We start from the raw sequence: 18,816 nt of genomic DNA on the forward strand, positions 1-18,816 counted from the left end.
TGTCCATGGATGAGGATTTTAAAAAAATCCCAAAGCCCCCACATTCCCATCCCCTTTTGAGTTTCTCGGGTATAAATGCCACACCTTTTCGCATACTTGGAATTGGATGTGCTTTAGCATGGTGCTTACTAATCCTATATAAATTTGGTTAAGAATTTGCTTTTGCACACTAATTCAAAAGAACTTATGCACTCCAATGTTGATAGCAGCACAGTTTACAATAGCCAAGTGCCGGAAGCAGTCTAGGTGCCCATCAGTAAATGAGTGGATGAAAAAACTGGTACATTTACACAATGGAATACTATGCAGCAGAAAGAAAGAAGGAGCTCCTACCCTTTTTGCCAGCATGGATGGAACTGGACCACATTATGCTAAGTGAAATAAGCCAGGCAGTGAAGGACAAATACAATATGATCTCACCTGTAAGTGGAACCTAATTAACAAAACAAAGAAGCAAACAAAATATAACCAGAGACATTGAAATTAAGAACAAAGTGACAGTAGCCAGAGGGGAGGAGGAGGGAAATAACGGGGAAAGGAGGGAAAGGGTCATCAATGAACACATATAAAGGACCATGGACAAAGCCAAAGGTGGGTAGGATTGAGGGTGGGGTGGGGGAAAGTGGTGGTGGGACAATGGAGACAACTATATCGGAAATTAATTTAAAAAATGATTTAAAAAATGTGTTTTTGCAGAGCTGACCTGAGGAGAAATAACATTAGTTGATAATATAGAGTTTCATTACCTTGATTATACAGATGCTTTTGACTTGTTGCTGAAACTATGATACTAAACAAATCTGCTTCCATTTCAATCTCTTTTTTCTTCTAGAAATACAAAAAGGCAATAGAAAAAAATCCTTTCCTTAATTTTCATTTACTCTTTGAATATAAGTCTGGAAGTATAGGGGATTTGAACTGATCTCTTATGGCAGTTTAGAGGTTAAATTGCAGAATTTAATGGTTAGGACTGGGGATTATATTTGTTTTTAAGTGAAGGTATTATGATCCTGCATAAACTTAAACTTCCTTGCCTAGATGGGTAGTAAATGAGATACTTTTGTAGCAGCAACTCATGTACTGCTTTTCATCAGAAAAAAATTTCTAGCCAGCCCAAGTCCATATATAAAATGCAGTTATATCTAATTTTGTAAAGGTAGGTGGATATGTTCCAGAAATCAGCTTTCCTCCACAATATCCATATTTTGAAAATCATGAAGAAGATTTAGCTAAAAGAAAATGTGCGTATTTCCCCCCACCAATTGATAAACAACTTCTAAAAATATGTTAATTCAGTGGTTAGTTTTTGTGAATTTTAACCTATAAAATTAGATAAATAATGGTTACTTTGAATAGCCATAGTAACCTGCTCTTGCGGCTTTTTTGACAAGTATGTGTGTTTTATTTAGTCAAGTATACTCTGAGGATAGCCTTTCCTGTTGGGATAGGAAATTAGTTCATTTAAAAAGATCATAAGCAAAATAAGGTTGAGAGAAAGTTCAGAGATAGCATTTACATAAAATAAAAATATTTAAAACAGTACAGTTTATCACTCATGAATGTGTATATACATTATAAAACAATAAAAATATACACTGAAGTGGTAAGTGCCATATTGCAGACAGTGGCTAGCTATGGGGAGAGGGAGAAAGGAGTCGGTCGCTTTATATTCATTTCAAAGAAATATTAATCTGAGTTCCACAATTAGTAAAATATTACTTTAAACTAGTCAAACTTTGCCAAGCATGAACATGTTAAGTGTTTGTTCTCAATATAAAAATCTGTTAAGGCAGGTGCACTGGTGCAAGTCAGGCTTTTTGTTCTTTTTACTCTTCAAATCTTACTGCTTATTGTATTCTGAGTCTCCCTGTAAAATTAAAATATTTATTCCTTGTCTCCCAAGTGGGTATGGGAAAGAGGAAGAGGTTAAGATTGAGCTGATTAGTAGAGAATTCTAGAAGAAAAGTTGACAAAGTATTGATACTTAAAGCTAATATAAATGCGTTTGTTACATTTGGAATCCTCTCTCTTTCTTAAAAAAAGATAAAAAAACTTCGGGGGGTTTTAATTTCCTTAAGTGAATACCTTGTTATGCAGACTGAAAAGTGAATGCATTTTGTTCTCATATACTGACTTATTTTATTGATTTCCTTTTTTTAAGTATATTTTATTGATTATGCTGTTACAGTTGTCACTTTTTTTTCTCTCCTTTATCTCCCTCCATGCTCCCTCCCTCCAACACCCCCCCCTCCCACACACACACTTAGTTCATGTCCATGGGTTGTACATATAAGCTCTTTGGCTTCTACATTTCCTGTACGATTCTTTACCTTCCCCTGTCTATTTTGTACCTACCAATTATGCTTCCTATATTCCCTGTACCTTTTTCCCCCATTCGCCCCCTCCCCACTGATAATCCTCCATGTGATCTCCATTTCTGTGATTCGGTTCCTGTTCTAGTTGTTTGCTGAGTTTGTTTTTGTTTTTGTTTTTTAGGTTCAGTTGTTGATAGTATGAGTTTGTTATCATTTTACTGTTTGTAGTTTTGATCCTCTTTTTCTTAGATAAGTCCCTTTAACATTTCATGTAATAATGGTTGGTGATGATGAACTCCTTTAGCTTTACTTTTTCTGGGAAGCACTTTATCTGCCCTCCCATTCTAAATGATAGCTTTGCTGGGTAGAGTAATCTTGGGTGTAGGTTCTTGCCCTTCATGACTTGGAATACTTCTTTCCAGCCCCTTCTTGCCTGCAAGGTTTCTTACCAGAAATCAGCTGAGAGTCTTCAGGCAACTCCTTTGCAGATAACTCCCTCGTTTTCCCTAGCTGCTTTTAAGATTTTCTCCTTATCTTTATAATCTGGGGTAATTTAATAATGATATGTCTTAGTGTGCTCCCCCTTGGGTGCAACTTATTTGGGACTGTGAGCTTCCTGGACTTGCATGTCAATTTCCTTCACTGGATTGGGGAAGTATTCCTCCATTATTTTATCAAGTAAGTTTTCAATTTCTTGCTCCTCCTCTTCTCCTAGTATCCCTATGATTCGGATGTTGGAATGTTTAAAGTTGTCCCAGAGGTTTCTCAGCCTCTCCTCATTTTTTTGAATTCTTGTTTCTTCATTACTGTTCCAGTTGGGTGTTTATTTTCTCCTTTTGTTCCAAATCGTTGATTTAAGTCACGGTTTCTTTGTATAGCCTTCATTTCTTCTTTCAGTTTGTGACCAAACTCAATCATTTCTGTGAGCATCCTGATTACCAGTGTTTTGAACTCTGCATCTGATAGGTTGGCTAACTCCTCATCGCTTACTTCTTTTTTAGGAGTTTTGACTATTCTTTCAGTTGGACCATATTTCTTTGTCTTGGTGTACTTGTTTTGTCGTGAGGGGCAGAGCCTTCAGTATTCACCAGGGCAGGGCAACCCATTTTGCTGCATTGTGACGAGGTATTTGGAGGAGGGGTCAGAGAGGGAACTATGCCAGTTGCTCAGCTCTCGGCCTATTTTCAGTTACTTCCCCCATTACCCACAAGCAAATTGTACCCTTTCAGTGCTGCCTTGGTGCTGATTCCTGGGTGGGTTGGCTTGTGTACATTCTAGGACCCTGTGGGCCCCTCTAATGGACTCTCCTGTGAGAGTGGGATTTTTTCCTGATGCTGCAACCCTCATAGGTTTTACAGTCAGAGGTTTTGAGTCTCTCTTTTCCTGCGTAGGAACCCTAGGTTACAAGGTCTGTTTCGTTCACCAGTTGTTCCTCCTGGTTTATCTGCATGTGAATGTGGGACCGCCTGGTCCTCCAGCTGCCTTGCCAGGCGTCCTCTCTGTCCTGGCTTCCCATTTCTGCCCCTCCTACCAATCAGTATAAATGTTTCTTCTTTAACTCCTTGGTTGTCAGACTTCCGTACAGTTTGATTTTCTGGCAGTTCAGGTTGTTTTTTGTTTTTAAATTGGCTGTTACCCATCTTTTGGTTGTGCGAGGAAGCGAAGCATATCTACCTACTCCTCCATCTTGTCCGGAAATTCCTACTGATTTCTTTCCTGAGCAAAATGAAACAGTTGTATCAGGGTCAGTGAGTTCTTTGATGAGATTCTGTCTTTGTGATGTGTGCCCACCACATACGCTTTCCTGTGGTGGCACACTCTTAACAGGATAACCCATTAAGTTCCAGTACTAAGAACTCCATTTTGAGTTTTTTAGTTCTGCTTTGTTGTTGTTCTCTTTGGCAAACCTTCATTGCCCCATTCAAAAAACTTCGGAAATTGTTTTCTCTATTCTCCTCAGACTTAACAGTTGTCTTTGGAGAGTTAATACTTGTCTATAAAATTTCCTTCCTATAATAAGCAAGAATTTTTCCATCTTTGTACTTATTTACAGTCAACTTTCCTTCTTGTGCCCTTCTGGGCCTTTTGATTTCTTTACAAAGTTTTAGTGTAAGTCCTTACCTATTGGAGTTTACTCCCCTCAGTTAATTTCCTTCACATTCAAGTAAATCTGATCTGTTTCAATAAAAAATATTTGAGTTTATGTGAATGGCTAAGCAGTGAGTGTTGTGAGTTTTGTAATGGATATTGTAAATCACTTAATGAAAATAGTTGGCCATTTTCTAATTAGCACTAAATGTGTTTACTTTCTTTTTGTGATACAGCTATATTATAAGTATCTGCTATATTTTTAGCATTAATATAAGGCTTTCTCTATATGCCAAATTCTAGATATTTTTGAATTATGTTTGGCTTTTGTGCCCCTCTAGAAGAGAGGAGTGGAGAGAATCTCTTAGGCCTCACATTTAGATATTTGTGGCCCAGATTTGGGGAGGAAGTGGATGATGTTTAATGATAAACTGTATAAATTAGTACACATCTGGCTTTAGAAAGCACCCATCTGTCTTGTGTAAGTAGATCATATTTTCTTGACGTTTTGATACAAACTTTCGGTTAATAAATGAAATGCAAATGAAGATGAGCCAGATTGCTAAGAATGGATGGAAAGAGGAGTTCCTCAAATAACCAGGCTCTTTACACTATTCTTTTGAGGACCTTTGTTGTTCTTCTGAAACTAGTGCTATTTCAGAATAGTTCTTAGCAGATTCAATGGAGAAGCAAGAAACACAATGTTATTTTTTTAATGTCCCTTTGCTCCCTTCACCCCCATAATAGATCTGTTAACCTATTGAAGAAAACTCAACTAGCAGACTCTTTTCTGTGGGATAGGCCCAGTTCCTCTCTAAGGTACCGTACCAGATTGGAAGGTCATAAAAGAAATTTGTATTAGCAGTTTACTCGGTTGATTTGGCTACATAAAAATCCATGTTTAATTTTCATATAGTATTTCAAAACACCTTAAAAGCCCTGTTAATCTTTTTTTATTCTTGTTAACAGTTAAGAGTTTTTGCAGGAGAATCATTAATTTTGCTTCTATTAGTTATTTTTTCACCTTTCCCTAGACTTTCAATCTCTAATTATTCTGAAGTTTCAAAAGAAAAATACTTACCTATAGATGAAGAGGCAAAATATCTGGTAGATAGAAATATTTAGAAGTACAGAAACAAGTAATATATTTAAATTACTACTTGACTGTGTGGGCTTATGAGAGATAGATATTCCAGACTTAAGTGATTTTTATGATACCTTTCTTTTAAAATTACAAAATAATTTTTTTTCTCTTAGTTATAACTCATACCCATGCTTCATTGGAAAGCAATGTTTTAACTGCTGTTCTCTGTGTCTGAAGACAAGTTTTTATTTCTATATCCCAACACCCAGCAATTAGTATCACTTTGAAATATGGAATAGGTAACCAGGTCTTTGCTAAGTCAGTGTGGTGCAGAAAATGATAAGGAGGGAGGACTCCAGTATTGACCTAAAATATTTTAATCAAGAAATTCCAGGCACTTCTCTCCACCCATATTTCGATATGTAGACTTATCATATGAGGTCTTAATTTAGCAGTAAAACTTTGAATATTGTTAAAAATAAAATGCTACTGACCTTTATTTAAATGTTAGTAAGACTTGAAGGCCAGGTATGTTGTGTTTTTTTTAATGTGCACGTTAGCTAATTAAGTGAACATTTTGGGTTTAGTTAATGATAACCAGTCTCATTGTTTCAGTCACAATTTACTTGGAATGTTTGCTTCTGGGTCTAATAAAATAAGCAATAGGAAAACATAGGATTGCTACTTTAGAAAATACTGAAATTAAGGGCTGAAGAAAAAGTGCCTCTAGACAATGCTTAAAATAAAATAACTTATTAAAAACAAGGAGCTGAAGATGTGCACATTGCTATAAGGCCATTTTACCAAATATTAGCATTGTGTTTCTCACCCAAGAAGAAACTGCATCAGCAAATAGTCTACTGAGCACTGTTATTTGGATGGTACTGAGATAAACGATTGTTTTAGTTGTTGCCCAGCTTCCCCCCTCCAACTCTCAGCAGCCTGGAACTGTGCATGTTATGGGAGGTCATGTGACAGTGATCCTTGGTTTTGTTCATTTAGCCTGTCAAAACAATTTTATGTAGGTGGAATGAAATGAATAGAGTGGGTTAGCTGTATCAGCCCTAGTTTGCACTGAAAGTAATGAATGCTGCGATTAGAATAGTATTAGCAAGCCCCCAGGAATATGCAGTTTGATAATGCTGGAGAGAATTACTAAAAACATTGGTGGCTAATCTGTTTTGAATCTCATTTGATATCATTGTCTTCGTGATAATTTGATTAACAGTTGTTAATATTTAAGCAGTATATTTTCTTTGTTTTCTTATTTCTTTGATTTCTTATTTTACCTTCAGAAATTTAGCTAAAGTACCTAGTCCTTTTCAGTGATCCTTAGTTAATAACAGAAATATCAACATAACTTTTCTGAGAGGCAAATTGTTTTAGAAGCTTTACAAATTTCTGAGATATGGTTGCCTTGTCTAGTGAATAGAACATGAGTTTTAAATCAATTTTTCATTTAATTCTTATACTGCTTTTCATGTAAATTTGAAGGAGATACTAAACTTTTTTGAGTCTGTTCATACGAAGTCTGTCCAGAAAGTATAACCATGTGATATGACAAATAGAGACGTTTATTGAAGAAGATACAAGATATAAGAAACATTGTACAAAGGACAATGACCTTTTAGTCCCTTTCAAAGTAGGCACCTTGGGACCACACACAGTTTTCCCAGTCTCCATCAGTTGCCCCACTGAATTTTCCTGAATCTCATCAACAGTCTGAAATCTCTTCCCTTACAAAGGGAAGAGTAACCGTGATTTTAGTTTTGGAAGATTCAAAGGTGATTTTAGTTTTGGGATAAGCCAGAAGCTGCAGGGCACCAAATCTAGGCCGTAGAGGAGCTGAAGAAGTGTTGCACGAGTGGCAGTGTTGTCGTGATGAAGCTGCAAGTCACCAGTTGCCCGAAGCTGCGGCCTTCTGAATCACTCAAATATTTTCCGCAGAGGATGTTCAAGCTTAACACAAACTTTTTTTTTAAGGATTTTATTTATTTATTTGTAGAGAGATGGGAAAGGAGGGAGAAAGAGAGGGAGAGAAACATGGATGTGAGAGATACATGGACCGGTTGCCTCTCATGCGCCCCCAACAAGGGATCTAGCCTGCAACCCCAGCATGTGCCCTGACTGGGAATTGAACTGGCAATGCTTTGGTTCGCAGTCTGGTGCTCAGTCTACTGAGCCACACCAGCCAGGGCTTAACGCAAAATTTGATGCAGATTTGTTGCTCTACTTGCTCAGTCATTTTTAATGTTATGGCCACACAGTACACATGCTTACTCAATGGCATCTATCACCCCCATTGACTAATATAGTGAAGTTGTGATAGTTCACGCATGCACATTCCAGTCTCCTTCTTGGCTGCCGGGTTACATCATTGTTGTTTAAACCAGTCTTGTTATTTAACGATGGCTGGACTTTTTTTGGACAGACCTTTGGACAGTATATTTTTTCTTTTTTAACAAATATTTCTAATATTAAAGCTTTAAGCACAGTTCACAGACCACTTAAAATCATAAATAATCACAAGAAGTATAAAAATCTATGATATGTAAAATAGCTCCTATTTATGGTATAGATGACTTCTATGCAAATTAGATAAAAGTTAGCCTTATTCTGATAGAGGTTTAAGATTGCCATTTCTGTATTCTCACCAAGAAATGATTGTAGATTTTTGGTGAGGAAGTCCCTGTTTGTTTTCCTCTTTACTTATGCTATAAATAAGTAGCTGGCATCTTTTTAAACAATAAGCTTTTTACACACTATTTTTAAAAATCAGAATGGTAACTAACAGCTGTGACTCTTGCAAATTGGTCATTGTGTTTGAGTTGTGTTAGATTTACTGAGACTCAGAGGTCTAATTTCAATTCTTACCTTTCTTTTTAAGTCCTAGGAATAGGAATTTCTTTTATCCCAGAGGGACTGCCAGATTTGTGTGTTAAAGACACACACAAATTCTTTTGCTTGGAAATCACATTCATGGATTCATTCAACACATGGTTATTAACAAGTCCTTATGCTAAGAAGCTGAAGACAGAAAACTGAAAAATCAATTGTCACTGTTTGTAGAATACACCTTAGTGTAATATTACTTGTTATTAAATGCTATGAAAGAGGTATATACATAGTTTATAAAAAATATATTGGGTTGGCCAAAATTCCATTACATTTTTTCCGTTCCATGGCTCTAATTGTGTTTAGTTGTCTTTAACTTCATTCAAAACAGTTTTGTTACATTGTGTCAGATGTCATATCAGCATGCATTTTTTAAAAAATTATCAAAATTGGTGAAGTTTTGTGCAGTCATTTTAATATTAAAGATGGAAGAACATATGCAACACTTTTGGTATATTCTTTATTATTTCAAGAAAGGTAAAAATGCATCTGAAACACACAAAAAGATTTGGGTAGTGTATGGAGGTGCTATAACTGATAGAACGTGTCAAAAGTAGTTTGTGAAGTTTCTTGGTACTACTGACATTTTGGCCAAATAATTCTTTGCCGTGGGGCTGTCTTATGCATTGGGAGATGTTTAGCACCACCCCTGGCTTCTACTGCCCTCTAGAAGCCTATAGTGGGAGATAGCTGACATACTCAAAATATCCAAATCAATAAAGTTATTGGTGAAAATGAAAAATGAGTCTTTTACAGAAAAAGCTAAATAGACTTTTCGGCCAACCCAATATATCAGTGTGGAGGAGGGATGACTTAACCTACAGTTCCTAAGGAAATGAATTGATATTTGATTGAATGAATGGGTATTAACTAGGCAAATAAAGATGGATAGAGGGGCATTCTAGATTGGAAGAGCAGCATATTTGAAGGACCTGAGTGGGAAGAAGCGTGGTATGTTTGAGAATGGAAAAGATTAGAATGGCAAGAAATTAGGCTCTAAAAGTGGGCAAGAACCATGTTATGTGGGACCTCACAGGTCATAATGATTTTCATCTTTATCCTCAAGGCTGTAGAAAGCTATTAAAAAGTTTTAAACAGGACATACAACATTTCATTGAATATAAAACTCTTAGTTATATGACACATTTAATTTCAGTTGTTAAATATGAAAAATTGTATTTCTAAGAATACCTTAGAATTGTTTAAAATCATATAAAAATATTCTGGCTGTATATGGACAGAGTAGAAAACATTGTACAAGGGTAAGATTAGATGTGTGGAAATGAGTAGGTTATTGCAGGAATTTAGAAGAGATGATGATAGCATGAAATAGGATTGTGGTAATAGAGAAAGACGTAAGTAAATTACTTCAAGTAAGTTTTCAGCAGAAAGAATTTGCAAGCCTTGTGCACTTTAGGACATTGTTAAGAATTTGGGATTATAGATAGAAAAGTCTGTAAATAGATTTAAAATTATAATTAAAATCTAAGCAACAGTATAGAATGATTTATATTACAGGCTTAGTTCACATCTGGTGACAATTTCTGTCTACTCACGTATAACCAGTTGAGAGAAAACATTTTACAATGAAAGGTTCAATATGTTTTTTTAAACAGTTGTGTTGGCCAAAAAGTTTGTTCAGTTTTTTCTGTATGACAGCTCTAGTAGCACTTAGTTGTCTAACTTCATTTGAAACAGTTTTGTTAGATTGTATGTGATAGCTGCCATATCAATGTACATTTTTAAAAAATCAAAATTGGTGTATTTTGTGTAGCCATTTTAATATTGAAGATAAAAAAATAAGCAACATTTTTGGCATATTATACTTTATTATTTCAAGATAGGTAAAAACACAACTGAAATGAAAAAAGATTTGTGCAGTCAATGGAGGAGCTGCTGTGACTGACTGAATATATCAGAAGTGGCTTGCAGAAAGACATTGATTTGTTGTTTTACTTATTTATGCATTCATTGGTTGCTTTTTTTATGTGCCTTGACCAGAGATTGAACCCACAACTTTGGCATATGGGATGATGCTCCAACCAACTGAGCTTACTCAGCTAAAGCAAAAAAAAAGAAAAAAAAATCAGACTTAAAGTTAACCTTCTATTTGTACAACACTGAATACATGTACTTACCTAATTTATTTAAGCTATTCCCATTAAGCACTATATACCTTATCCTTTATCATAAATATATATTCCAAGTTTCAGCTACAGTGGTCTGATATATTTTCTAGCAGATCTAAACTATGAGTGACAAAACACATTTAAATAAATAAATTTAAATTTTATAGCTCATTGTTACTAATGTTTTGAGTCTTCATGCTTCCATTGTGTATCCTACATTTCTAAGTTTGCCTTTAGCAAACTATCTTAAGCATTTCAAGTATTATGTGACTAGAACTATTGGTGTTTTCATATGCTTCCATACCTGGGATCTCACTTAATTCTTGGGGTAACCTGCTGGTAGTCATTTTTTTTCTTACATGGCTAACTCTAGTTAGTGCACACTTGTGAACAAAGAATTGGGTCTGGTATGATAGCTCTTGAAGTACCCACTGCTTTTCTGTTCATCATACTTAATAAAATTAATACCTCTGCCCCTTAAAACTGTTAAGATCTACAGTAGCAGAAATCTTGTCTGTAATGTTGTCTGACACAAGGTACACAAATAGTAAACATTTTTGAAGATGTTAAAAATTGTTAAAATTTGAATATCGTATGCTACACAGATAAAACTACTTATCAAGACAATCAAATAGGTAGACTTATTAAAATATAAAAATTAAATATCACTTAATGATAGGTGCAATATAATTTATTTGGTTTGTGTAATTACTGTCTTCTAATTGTTTTGAGACTGAATTAACTTTTCACAATTTCTTTAAAATAAATTTTCCTAACTTAACTATTGTAAGGTTCAGTAATATGTAAAGGAGTCAACAAGTGATCTAGATTTTTATTCTTTTTTTCTGTATAAATTTTCCTTATATGAGGAACATTGAAGAATGTATGATGAACAACATTTTAACAAACATAAACCCTATTGTCAATAAATGAAAAACCAAACAAGCTGAAAACTTCCTACTGTGAAACACCAGATACAATTTTGAAAATCTTGATGAAAAGAACAACAAAAACCTATTATTTTCAATGCATAACTGAGCTTGTTATAATAAGGATAATCTCCAAGGTCTAAAAATGAAGAAGAAACTCAAAACCAGAGTGGGAAAAGTATGAATTGACACTAGGACTTTTCTGGGACAGTGGCCAGCCTTTTAACTAAGAGGCATAGTTTCACTATCTATCTGAGGATAGATGAAACCTCAAACCCAAGCAGTTATTGGAATTGAGGTCCACTAAAATCGTTCTTTGAAGAGGAAAATGAAATGAAAAGACAGACTAGAGTTTGTGGAATAAACCTGCAACTGAGGATATTCTAACAAACAAATCATATTTTAAGATTACCACATGAAGAAACAAACCAACACAAGTGAACATCGGCCCCCCAGACAGTAGGCAAAATTAGATCCCTAGTAACTCAGATAAAAGTGGTATTGAATAAAGTCTGTAAAGTAAGTCATATTATAAGAAAAAGGACTAAGAACTAAAACAACAAAAACATCAAGATGGTGTTGGAAGGGGTAGTGAATGACTGATTTGATAAAGACCCAAATAGAGCTTTAAGAAATGAAAATGCATTATGATTAAAAACTCAAGTGCCAACTTCCTCAGTCATCTGGCCCCAGTTCTATTGACTTGTCCATTGGCTATCTGTCCCCCAGGAAAGGAACATTTTAGGAGGATAATCCAGGATGATATAGCTATGCTGCCATGAATCTGAGTCTTAGTGGACAAGGTGTGTGACTTTGTGGATGGTCACAGCCTCTAGTTGGGAGTGGGAATAAAATGATAAAGGACTGTGAAAGGGGTTTTTTATGAAACTTTGAGAGAGGCCAACATTGCACTGATAATTTGGAGACGGAGTGGGACCCAGGGAAAGAAGAAATTCTGAGGAAGATGCTGGGAAAGCCTGCCTATTCATGAAGCAGGCATGGCTTGTCGAGGTTGGAGGGGATGATTGCAATTTTAGCTGTCAGTTATCATATCTCATTTAAAATCCCATTTGTAGAGTTACCACTGAAGAGGAAGGAATCTTTCCTCCAGTCATTGGGCATAGTCCAGTAGCAGGAGCATTCTTTCTGTACTGAACCCTTCAGTAAGTGCCTAGCTTTCCCTGACCCTACCTTTGTTTAATGATGCTAGGGGTAAAGTAGGGACCAGAGTAGTGACTGAACTGCCTTTAGCAAACCCCTCAATGGGTACTTTTGGTGACTGGCTACTTGACTTTAGATTTTATTTTCTTTATGGGTGTTAAAATATACACCCCTCTCAACTATATACCGAGCACTCTAAAACTTGTATGGTCAGTTGGGAGTACATACCTGGTTTGTGTTCATCTTTTATTTCTGGATCAGGGGCTGAGACCTTAACACATGTCCTTTGCATCCCTGCCTCCTACAGACTGTAAAGATTGATCAATTTAAAAAAAAAAAAAAAAGAGGGAATAAGTAGGTTAGATATAACTCGAGAGATTAGTGAGCAAGAAAGTAGATCCGAGAACATTACCCAGAGAGTAGCAAAGATAAAGAAATAAAAAATGAGAGAGAAGTTAAAAGATATAAAGGACAGAGTAAGGTTACACACACACACAACTAAATTTCTGTTAAAAAAAAGTAGAAGTCTTCTCATGGGAAAAATGAGAACATAACTTAGAACATAAATTTGGGGAGGATGCTACAGAAAGTAGTTCTCCTACAAGGTGTGAATTATTTTAAAACTATAGCAATTAAGAAAGTGTGTTATTAGTGGGAGAATAGACTGTTGGAAATGAATATGGAATTCAGAAATAGAACTACACTTACATGGAAAAGATGGATTGTTCACCAGATGGTATTGGGGCTATTGGTTGATACAGAAAAAAAGTAATAGCTAGTCCTTTTACCCAAACAAAAAAATTCCTCAACAGATAAGTTCCAAAATGTGGCAAACAAACAAATATAAATTTTAAAAAGGAGAAGAAAAAGAAAAATTATGGTCTGTGTCTAGAAGAATTACTGAAGACTTAAATCCATCTACTACAAAGTACAAGATAGATAAATTGAACTACAGCGAAATAAAAACATCTGTGAATGAAAAGACATCATAAACAAAGTGAAAATACAAACCGCAACTGAGAAAAGATATGTGAAACTCATAAAATCGATAAAGGGTTAGTATCCAGAATATATTAAGAAATTCTACAAATAAATCAACAAATGATATTATTAGGTAGTTCACAGAAGAGTAATCTTAAATAGTCTGCGAGGAAATAAAAAGTTTCTCATGCTTATAATTGATTCTAAAAACATAAATTAAGCACCAGGATATGATTTTATACCCATCAAATTGACAGAAGTTAATGCCTGAGATTACTATGTTGGTGACCATGCTATTGGGAGAATCAGTTGGTACAGTCTTTTTGAAAAGCAGCCTCTTGATACTTATGAAAAGTGAAGATGCCTATACCCTGTGATCCAACAATTCTGTTGTTAGCCTTGTATCCTAATAGTTGTTCTTAATACTTTTTTCTACCTCAGATCTCTTTTGGAAGGCTGGTGAAAGCTAGAATAATGTTTGTTTTAAGTTCATATAATAAAATAGGATTATAATGGAAACAAATATTGAATAATTATCAAAAAGTTTCAATTTGTGATTAGTATGCATTACTAGTACATACTAATAAAATCTATTGAAAGTCTAATAGGTATCATTTCAAAGTAATGATTTGTGTAATTGCTATTTTGAGATAATCTGCAACCACTTCTATGTGACATGAAATAATCTAGGTTTGTTGGTGGCAAAAATCACAGGTACTGCTGAATACTATTAGGTGTATACATTAAATAATTAAAGGAGATATTAAATTTTAATTCATGGTAAATGAAAAATAAAGATTTGTTTTCACACATGTTCACAAATTTACCTTAAAGGGTTTTGTGGACCTGAAGTTTAAGAATGAGTATTCTATAGACACCGTTGAATGTATGTCCAAGGAGATTAATATTATAACACCATTGCAGTAGTATGGTAGTGGGGAAAAATGGGGAACAATTTAGAGATTCATTAGTAGGAGATTTTATAAATTGTAATACAGGATGGAGCAAAAATAGATATACAGTTGTTAGTACGTGAAAGAGTTTATTCTTGTATTATCATTTATTAATTATTGTATTGTTTTCCATATGGACAACTGTAAACCTACGCCTGTATATTCAGACAATGAATAACTGTATAGCAGTGACAATGAGTAGATCCAAGTTATAATATGGTAGATATCTTGTAATGTCTCCTTATATACCATCATGGATGATCTCAGTATTGAGTGAAAAAAGCAAGCTTCCAAAGAGTACATACTCTATAACATCATTTTATGAAATGTTAGTATTTCATATAAAGTGTAAAAACCCATATAGGAATGGTATGTTCAAATTCAAGAGAGTGGTTATTCAAGGGTAAGGAATTGTAATGAGAAGGACAGTGTAATTACCGTATTTTGCCATGTATAATGTGTTCTCATGTATAAGGCACACCCATGGTTTTATCCTAAACTTTCAGGGAAAAAAATCTTTTAATTTTTAAATTCAATTATTTATTTATATTTAGAAACAAAACAATTATATTCCAGGATATTATTTTGCATATGGTTATCGTTTTTGTTTTCTAGAGTTACACTTTTAACACATAAGCATAAATAAAAGAATTAACGTTTATGTAGATATGGAAGTAGTTCTACCCATGTATAGTGTGCATCCTTATTTTCCCTACAAAACTTGAGCAAAAAAGTGTGCATTATACATGGCAAAATATGGTAGATGAGGACTTTAAATTATGTCTGTGATGTTTAATTATTTAACTGCCCGATGGATACATTATGGTATGCTTATTTTGTCAAAATAAGTATTACATGTTTTGATAGAATATTGTGAAAGAGATAGTTCCAATTTTAATTTTCAGAACAATTCAGAGTTTGTGTATGTAAGACCTCATCAAGGGAAAAACAACAAATTAAGTGCTTTCACCAGTTTATCTCAGGGACCAGGAACCTGTGAAGTGCCAGGTACTTTAAATGTGATGAAAGCATACCTAGTAGATTATTTAATTCTTAAAACAGTCCTGTGAGGTGAAGGTATATATTTATAAAGGAAATTCTAACCAAAGCAAAGACAGAACTGGAATTTATATTTATATGTTTCTACCTCAAAAACCCATATTTGTCTCATGTTATTAAATTGCTTATCTCTAGCAATAGATGACTTGTTTTGGAAGCAGTAAGTTAATTGCACATACAAAATGAGACTAGACTGTATCTGAGTCATACATTAATGTACTGATAATAAAATAATCTCAAACATGACTTTATAATACAAAATTTTCTTCAATATAGTCTAGCCTGTTTTCACACTCATGATAGGCTGATAAAGTTGTTAGTTAATAGTAAACTGAGTGTTACTGTTTTAACACTGTTGATTATTATAATTTAGTATGTTTACTATCTAAATTTCACAGTAACCTGGTATTTTATTATTTTAAACCACATTCTGTTTTGGTTTTTGATTGTAGGATCGAAAGTTAACAAAATCTGAGAGGCAGAGATTTAAAGAAGAGGCTGAAATGTTAAAGGGTCTTCAGCATCCCAATATTGTTCGATTCTATGATTCCTGGGAATCCACAGTAAAAGGAAAAAAGTGCATTGTTTTGGTGACTGAACTTATGACATCTGGAACACTTAAAACGTAAGTCCATCAATATAAAACCTGACCAAGAAGTATGAGCAAATGTAAGTTTTCTTATTTTAGGCTTATCAGTCCGACTTCTCGTTGCCCTAAAGAGAGGACAGTCCCTTTAACTGTTGGTATATCAGCACATTTTTCTGCCATAGAGTCCCCTGGTACATAAAGTGATTCAATAATTATTTATTGGTAAGTATTAAAATGACATGCTTTAGCAGAATAAATCTAGTTTTTTAAGTCCTAGTACTTGGTGTTTCTAAAATAGAGTGGCTAAGGGATTAGAAATTAAATGTCTGACAAGGTAGCCCTCTAGTGGTTAAAATGAGGTTGAAACTTACTGAGAAGCCTTACCTATTATTTTATCACCTTGTGTTGCTGTACCTGTGGCACTATTGCATTGTATGCAGCTGTTGCATACTGTATTGTGAACATTATCACTAGGTAATGTCATTTTCCATAGCATCAGAAATTGAAGCCAAAACATCTAGACCTTTCATCTCTTTAAAGAATACAGATAGGTCAAATGCAGAAATTCTGTTCCTTTTAAAAAGCATTTCAAGGTAAGAGTTGGACTATGCCTCTGGAATCTCAGGTCCCTCAAAGTATCTATTAGTACTCAGAGAGGAAACTAGTGTAAATTATATGGTGTAAATTATTTATTGTGGAAGAATTGGATTTTTAAAAATTATCTCTGTCGTATATATTTATCGTATATTTACTTTCTTTAGTTAATGCTACAGAGCTCATTAATCCCTTATCTCAGAAACATAGTCTTGTATCTCCTGGATATAGTCAGTTGCATATGCTCTTGGATGCTTAAAACTAACATATTTGAAAGCTGGCAAATTATTTCCCCCCTGCAGATTTTAATTTCCACCCAATCTCTGTAATATATATGGCAACACCCTTCTCCTAGTCATCCAGGCTTTTTGTTGTGCACATGCCTGTTTCTTCCACTACACTGTGCTCCCGCTATGCCTGAAACTTACATATTTGAATGGATTAAATATTCTAATATTGAATATTTGAATTGTGTGACAGTAGTATTTTGTATATCTGCACCTTGAGATTCTTTTCACTGATTGGATACTTAGTGGATTGACAACAGTCTACCACCCTACAACAGTTTACTTGTTTTAAAAACTGTAATGAGGGGCTTTGGCTAACATAGTGGGCTAAGTCACTATGGGATGGCCTCCCCCTTACCAATAAACTAAAATGTGGAATATAATAAAAGCTTCTTCAATATGTACCCAAGCTTCAAGAAAATGGGTGAGGGGCTAATATCCAGATAAAAGGCAAAGAAGAAGTAACTCAAGGCCAAAACAGGAGTTAATGCCCTGGCATTCTATTGGGATTTCACACTACTCATGGAGCTTGAGGATTGAGTACTAGAGTTTTAATGTCTATGGCAGGACTAAAGGCCTTAAAACTCAGTAGAACGGGGAGCTAGAAGTTTGCTTGTTTCCAAAAAACTGAATTACCCATGTAAGGGAGAACTGTGCACTCCAGGGAGTGAAAGTTGCAAGGAATTTTGCCCCTCTGCCTAGAACTTTGGATTGGAGAACAGTCCCTATGAAAAACAGAAATCTCAGCCTGGGTCATATGTAGATGACTCTCTAATCTACATTTGTACTACTTGCTTGGTGGAGGAATCCCAACACTAGGAATAAACATCATAATTGTTTCAGAACCCAATGGCAACTCCCAGGGACATTTTCATACTTCATTGGTCACAGTGTCCATGGACAAAATGGTCTCCAGTGAAGGTGACCTCACAATTAAATTACCAAGCAGTAAAGATTGATCAGCTCTAACTGGAAAATAGCACCACAGTAATTAAAGATACTATAGACAGTGATTGAAAGTGATTGCAAAGTAACTATAAAAAGATGACAGTAAAGATATATGTAGGTATATAAAGCATATACAAATATAAAGTGATAAAAGAAGGAGTAGAAACCATAATGAAGAAATATAACATCATCAAAAAAAAGTTCAGCCCTGGCTGGTGTGGCTCAGTGGATTGAGTGCTGGCCTGCGAACCGCAGGGTTGCTGGTTCGATTCTCAGTCAGGGCACATGCCTGTGTTGTGGGCCAGGTCCCCAGTATGGGGCACGCAAGAGGCAACCACACATTGATGTGTGTCCCTCCCTTCCCCTCTCTCTAAAAATAAATAAAATTAAAAAAAAAAAGTTCAGGCATATTTAGAAGAGATCCAAAGAACTAGAAATAAGAATAAATCATTAAAATTAAAACTTAAGTAGTTAGGTTAAATAGCTGACTAGATTGAATAGATAATAATAAATAGAAACCAGAAAGCAGAAACATGGAAAATATGAAAAAAGAAGATGGGGCATGGAGTGAGAATTAGATTTAATTTTACTCTAAAAGGAAAAAAGTCCAGAGAATAAGGAAAGACAACATTTGAGCAGAGGATGGTTCTGATTGAGGCTGTGTGTATAGTCCTAAGCAAATAGATTTAAAACAAATCTATATTCATACCTGGAAGAATCTAGAACAATTAGGAACATTGGTAGAATTTGCAGAGGCAAAAGGGACAAAAGGAATGAGAATTAGTTCTAAAATATATGCTTTTT

The 18,816-nt window shown here is 34.9% G+C and overlaps 1 protein-coding gene across 13 annotated transcripts in view; it reads left to right on the forward strand.

The window, feature by feature from the left end:
- Positions 1-18,816, forward strand: part of WNK1 (WNK lysine deficient protein kinase 1) — a 144,781-nt gene that overhangs the window by 43,780 nt on the left and 82,185 nt on the right. For all 13 annotated transcript variants that reach the window (XM_024567251.3, XM_045196995.3, XM_045197056.3 and 10 more), the window contains exon 2: positions 16,047-16,219. In XM_024567251.3, the coding sequence (XP_024423019.1) occupies positions 16,047-16,219 (173 nt within the window). The remainder of the gene's footprint in view (positions 1-16,046; positions 16,220-18,816) is intronic.

This window comes from Desmodus rotundus, chromosome 3 (assembly GCF_022682495.2).
Source record: "Desmodus rotundus isolate HL8 chromosome 3, HLdesRot8A.1, whole genome shotgun sequence".
NCBI lineage: Eukaryota > Metazoa > Chordata > Mammalia > Chiroptera > Phyllostomidae > Desmodus > Desmodus rotundus.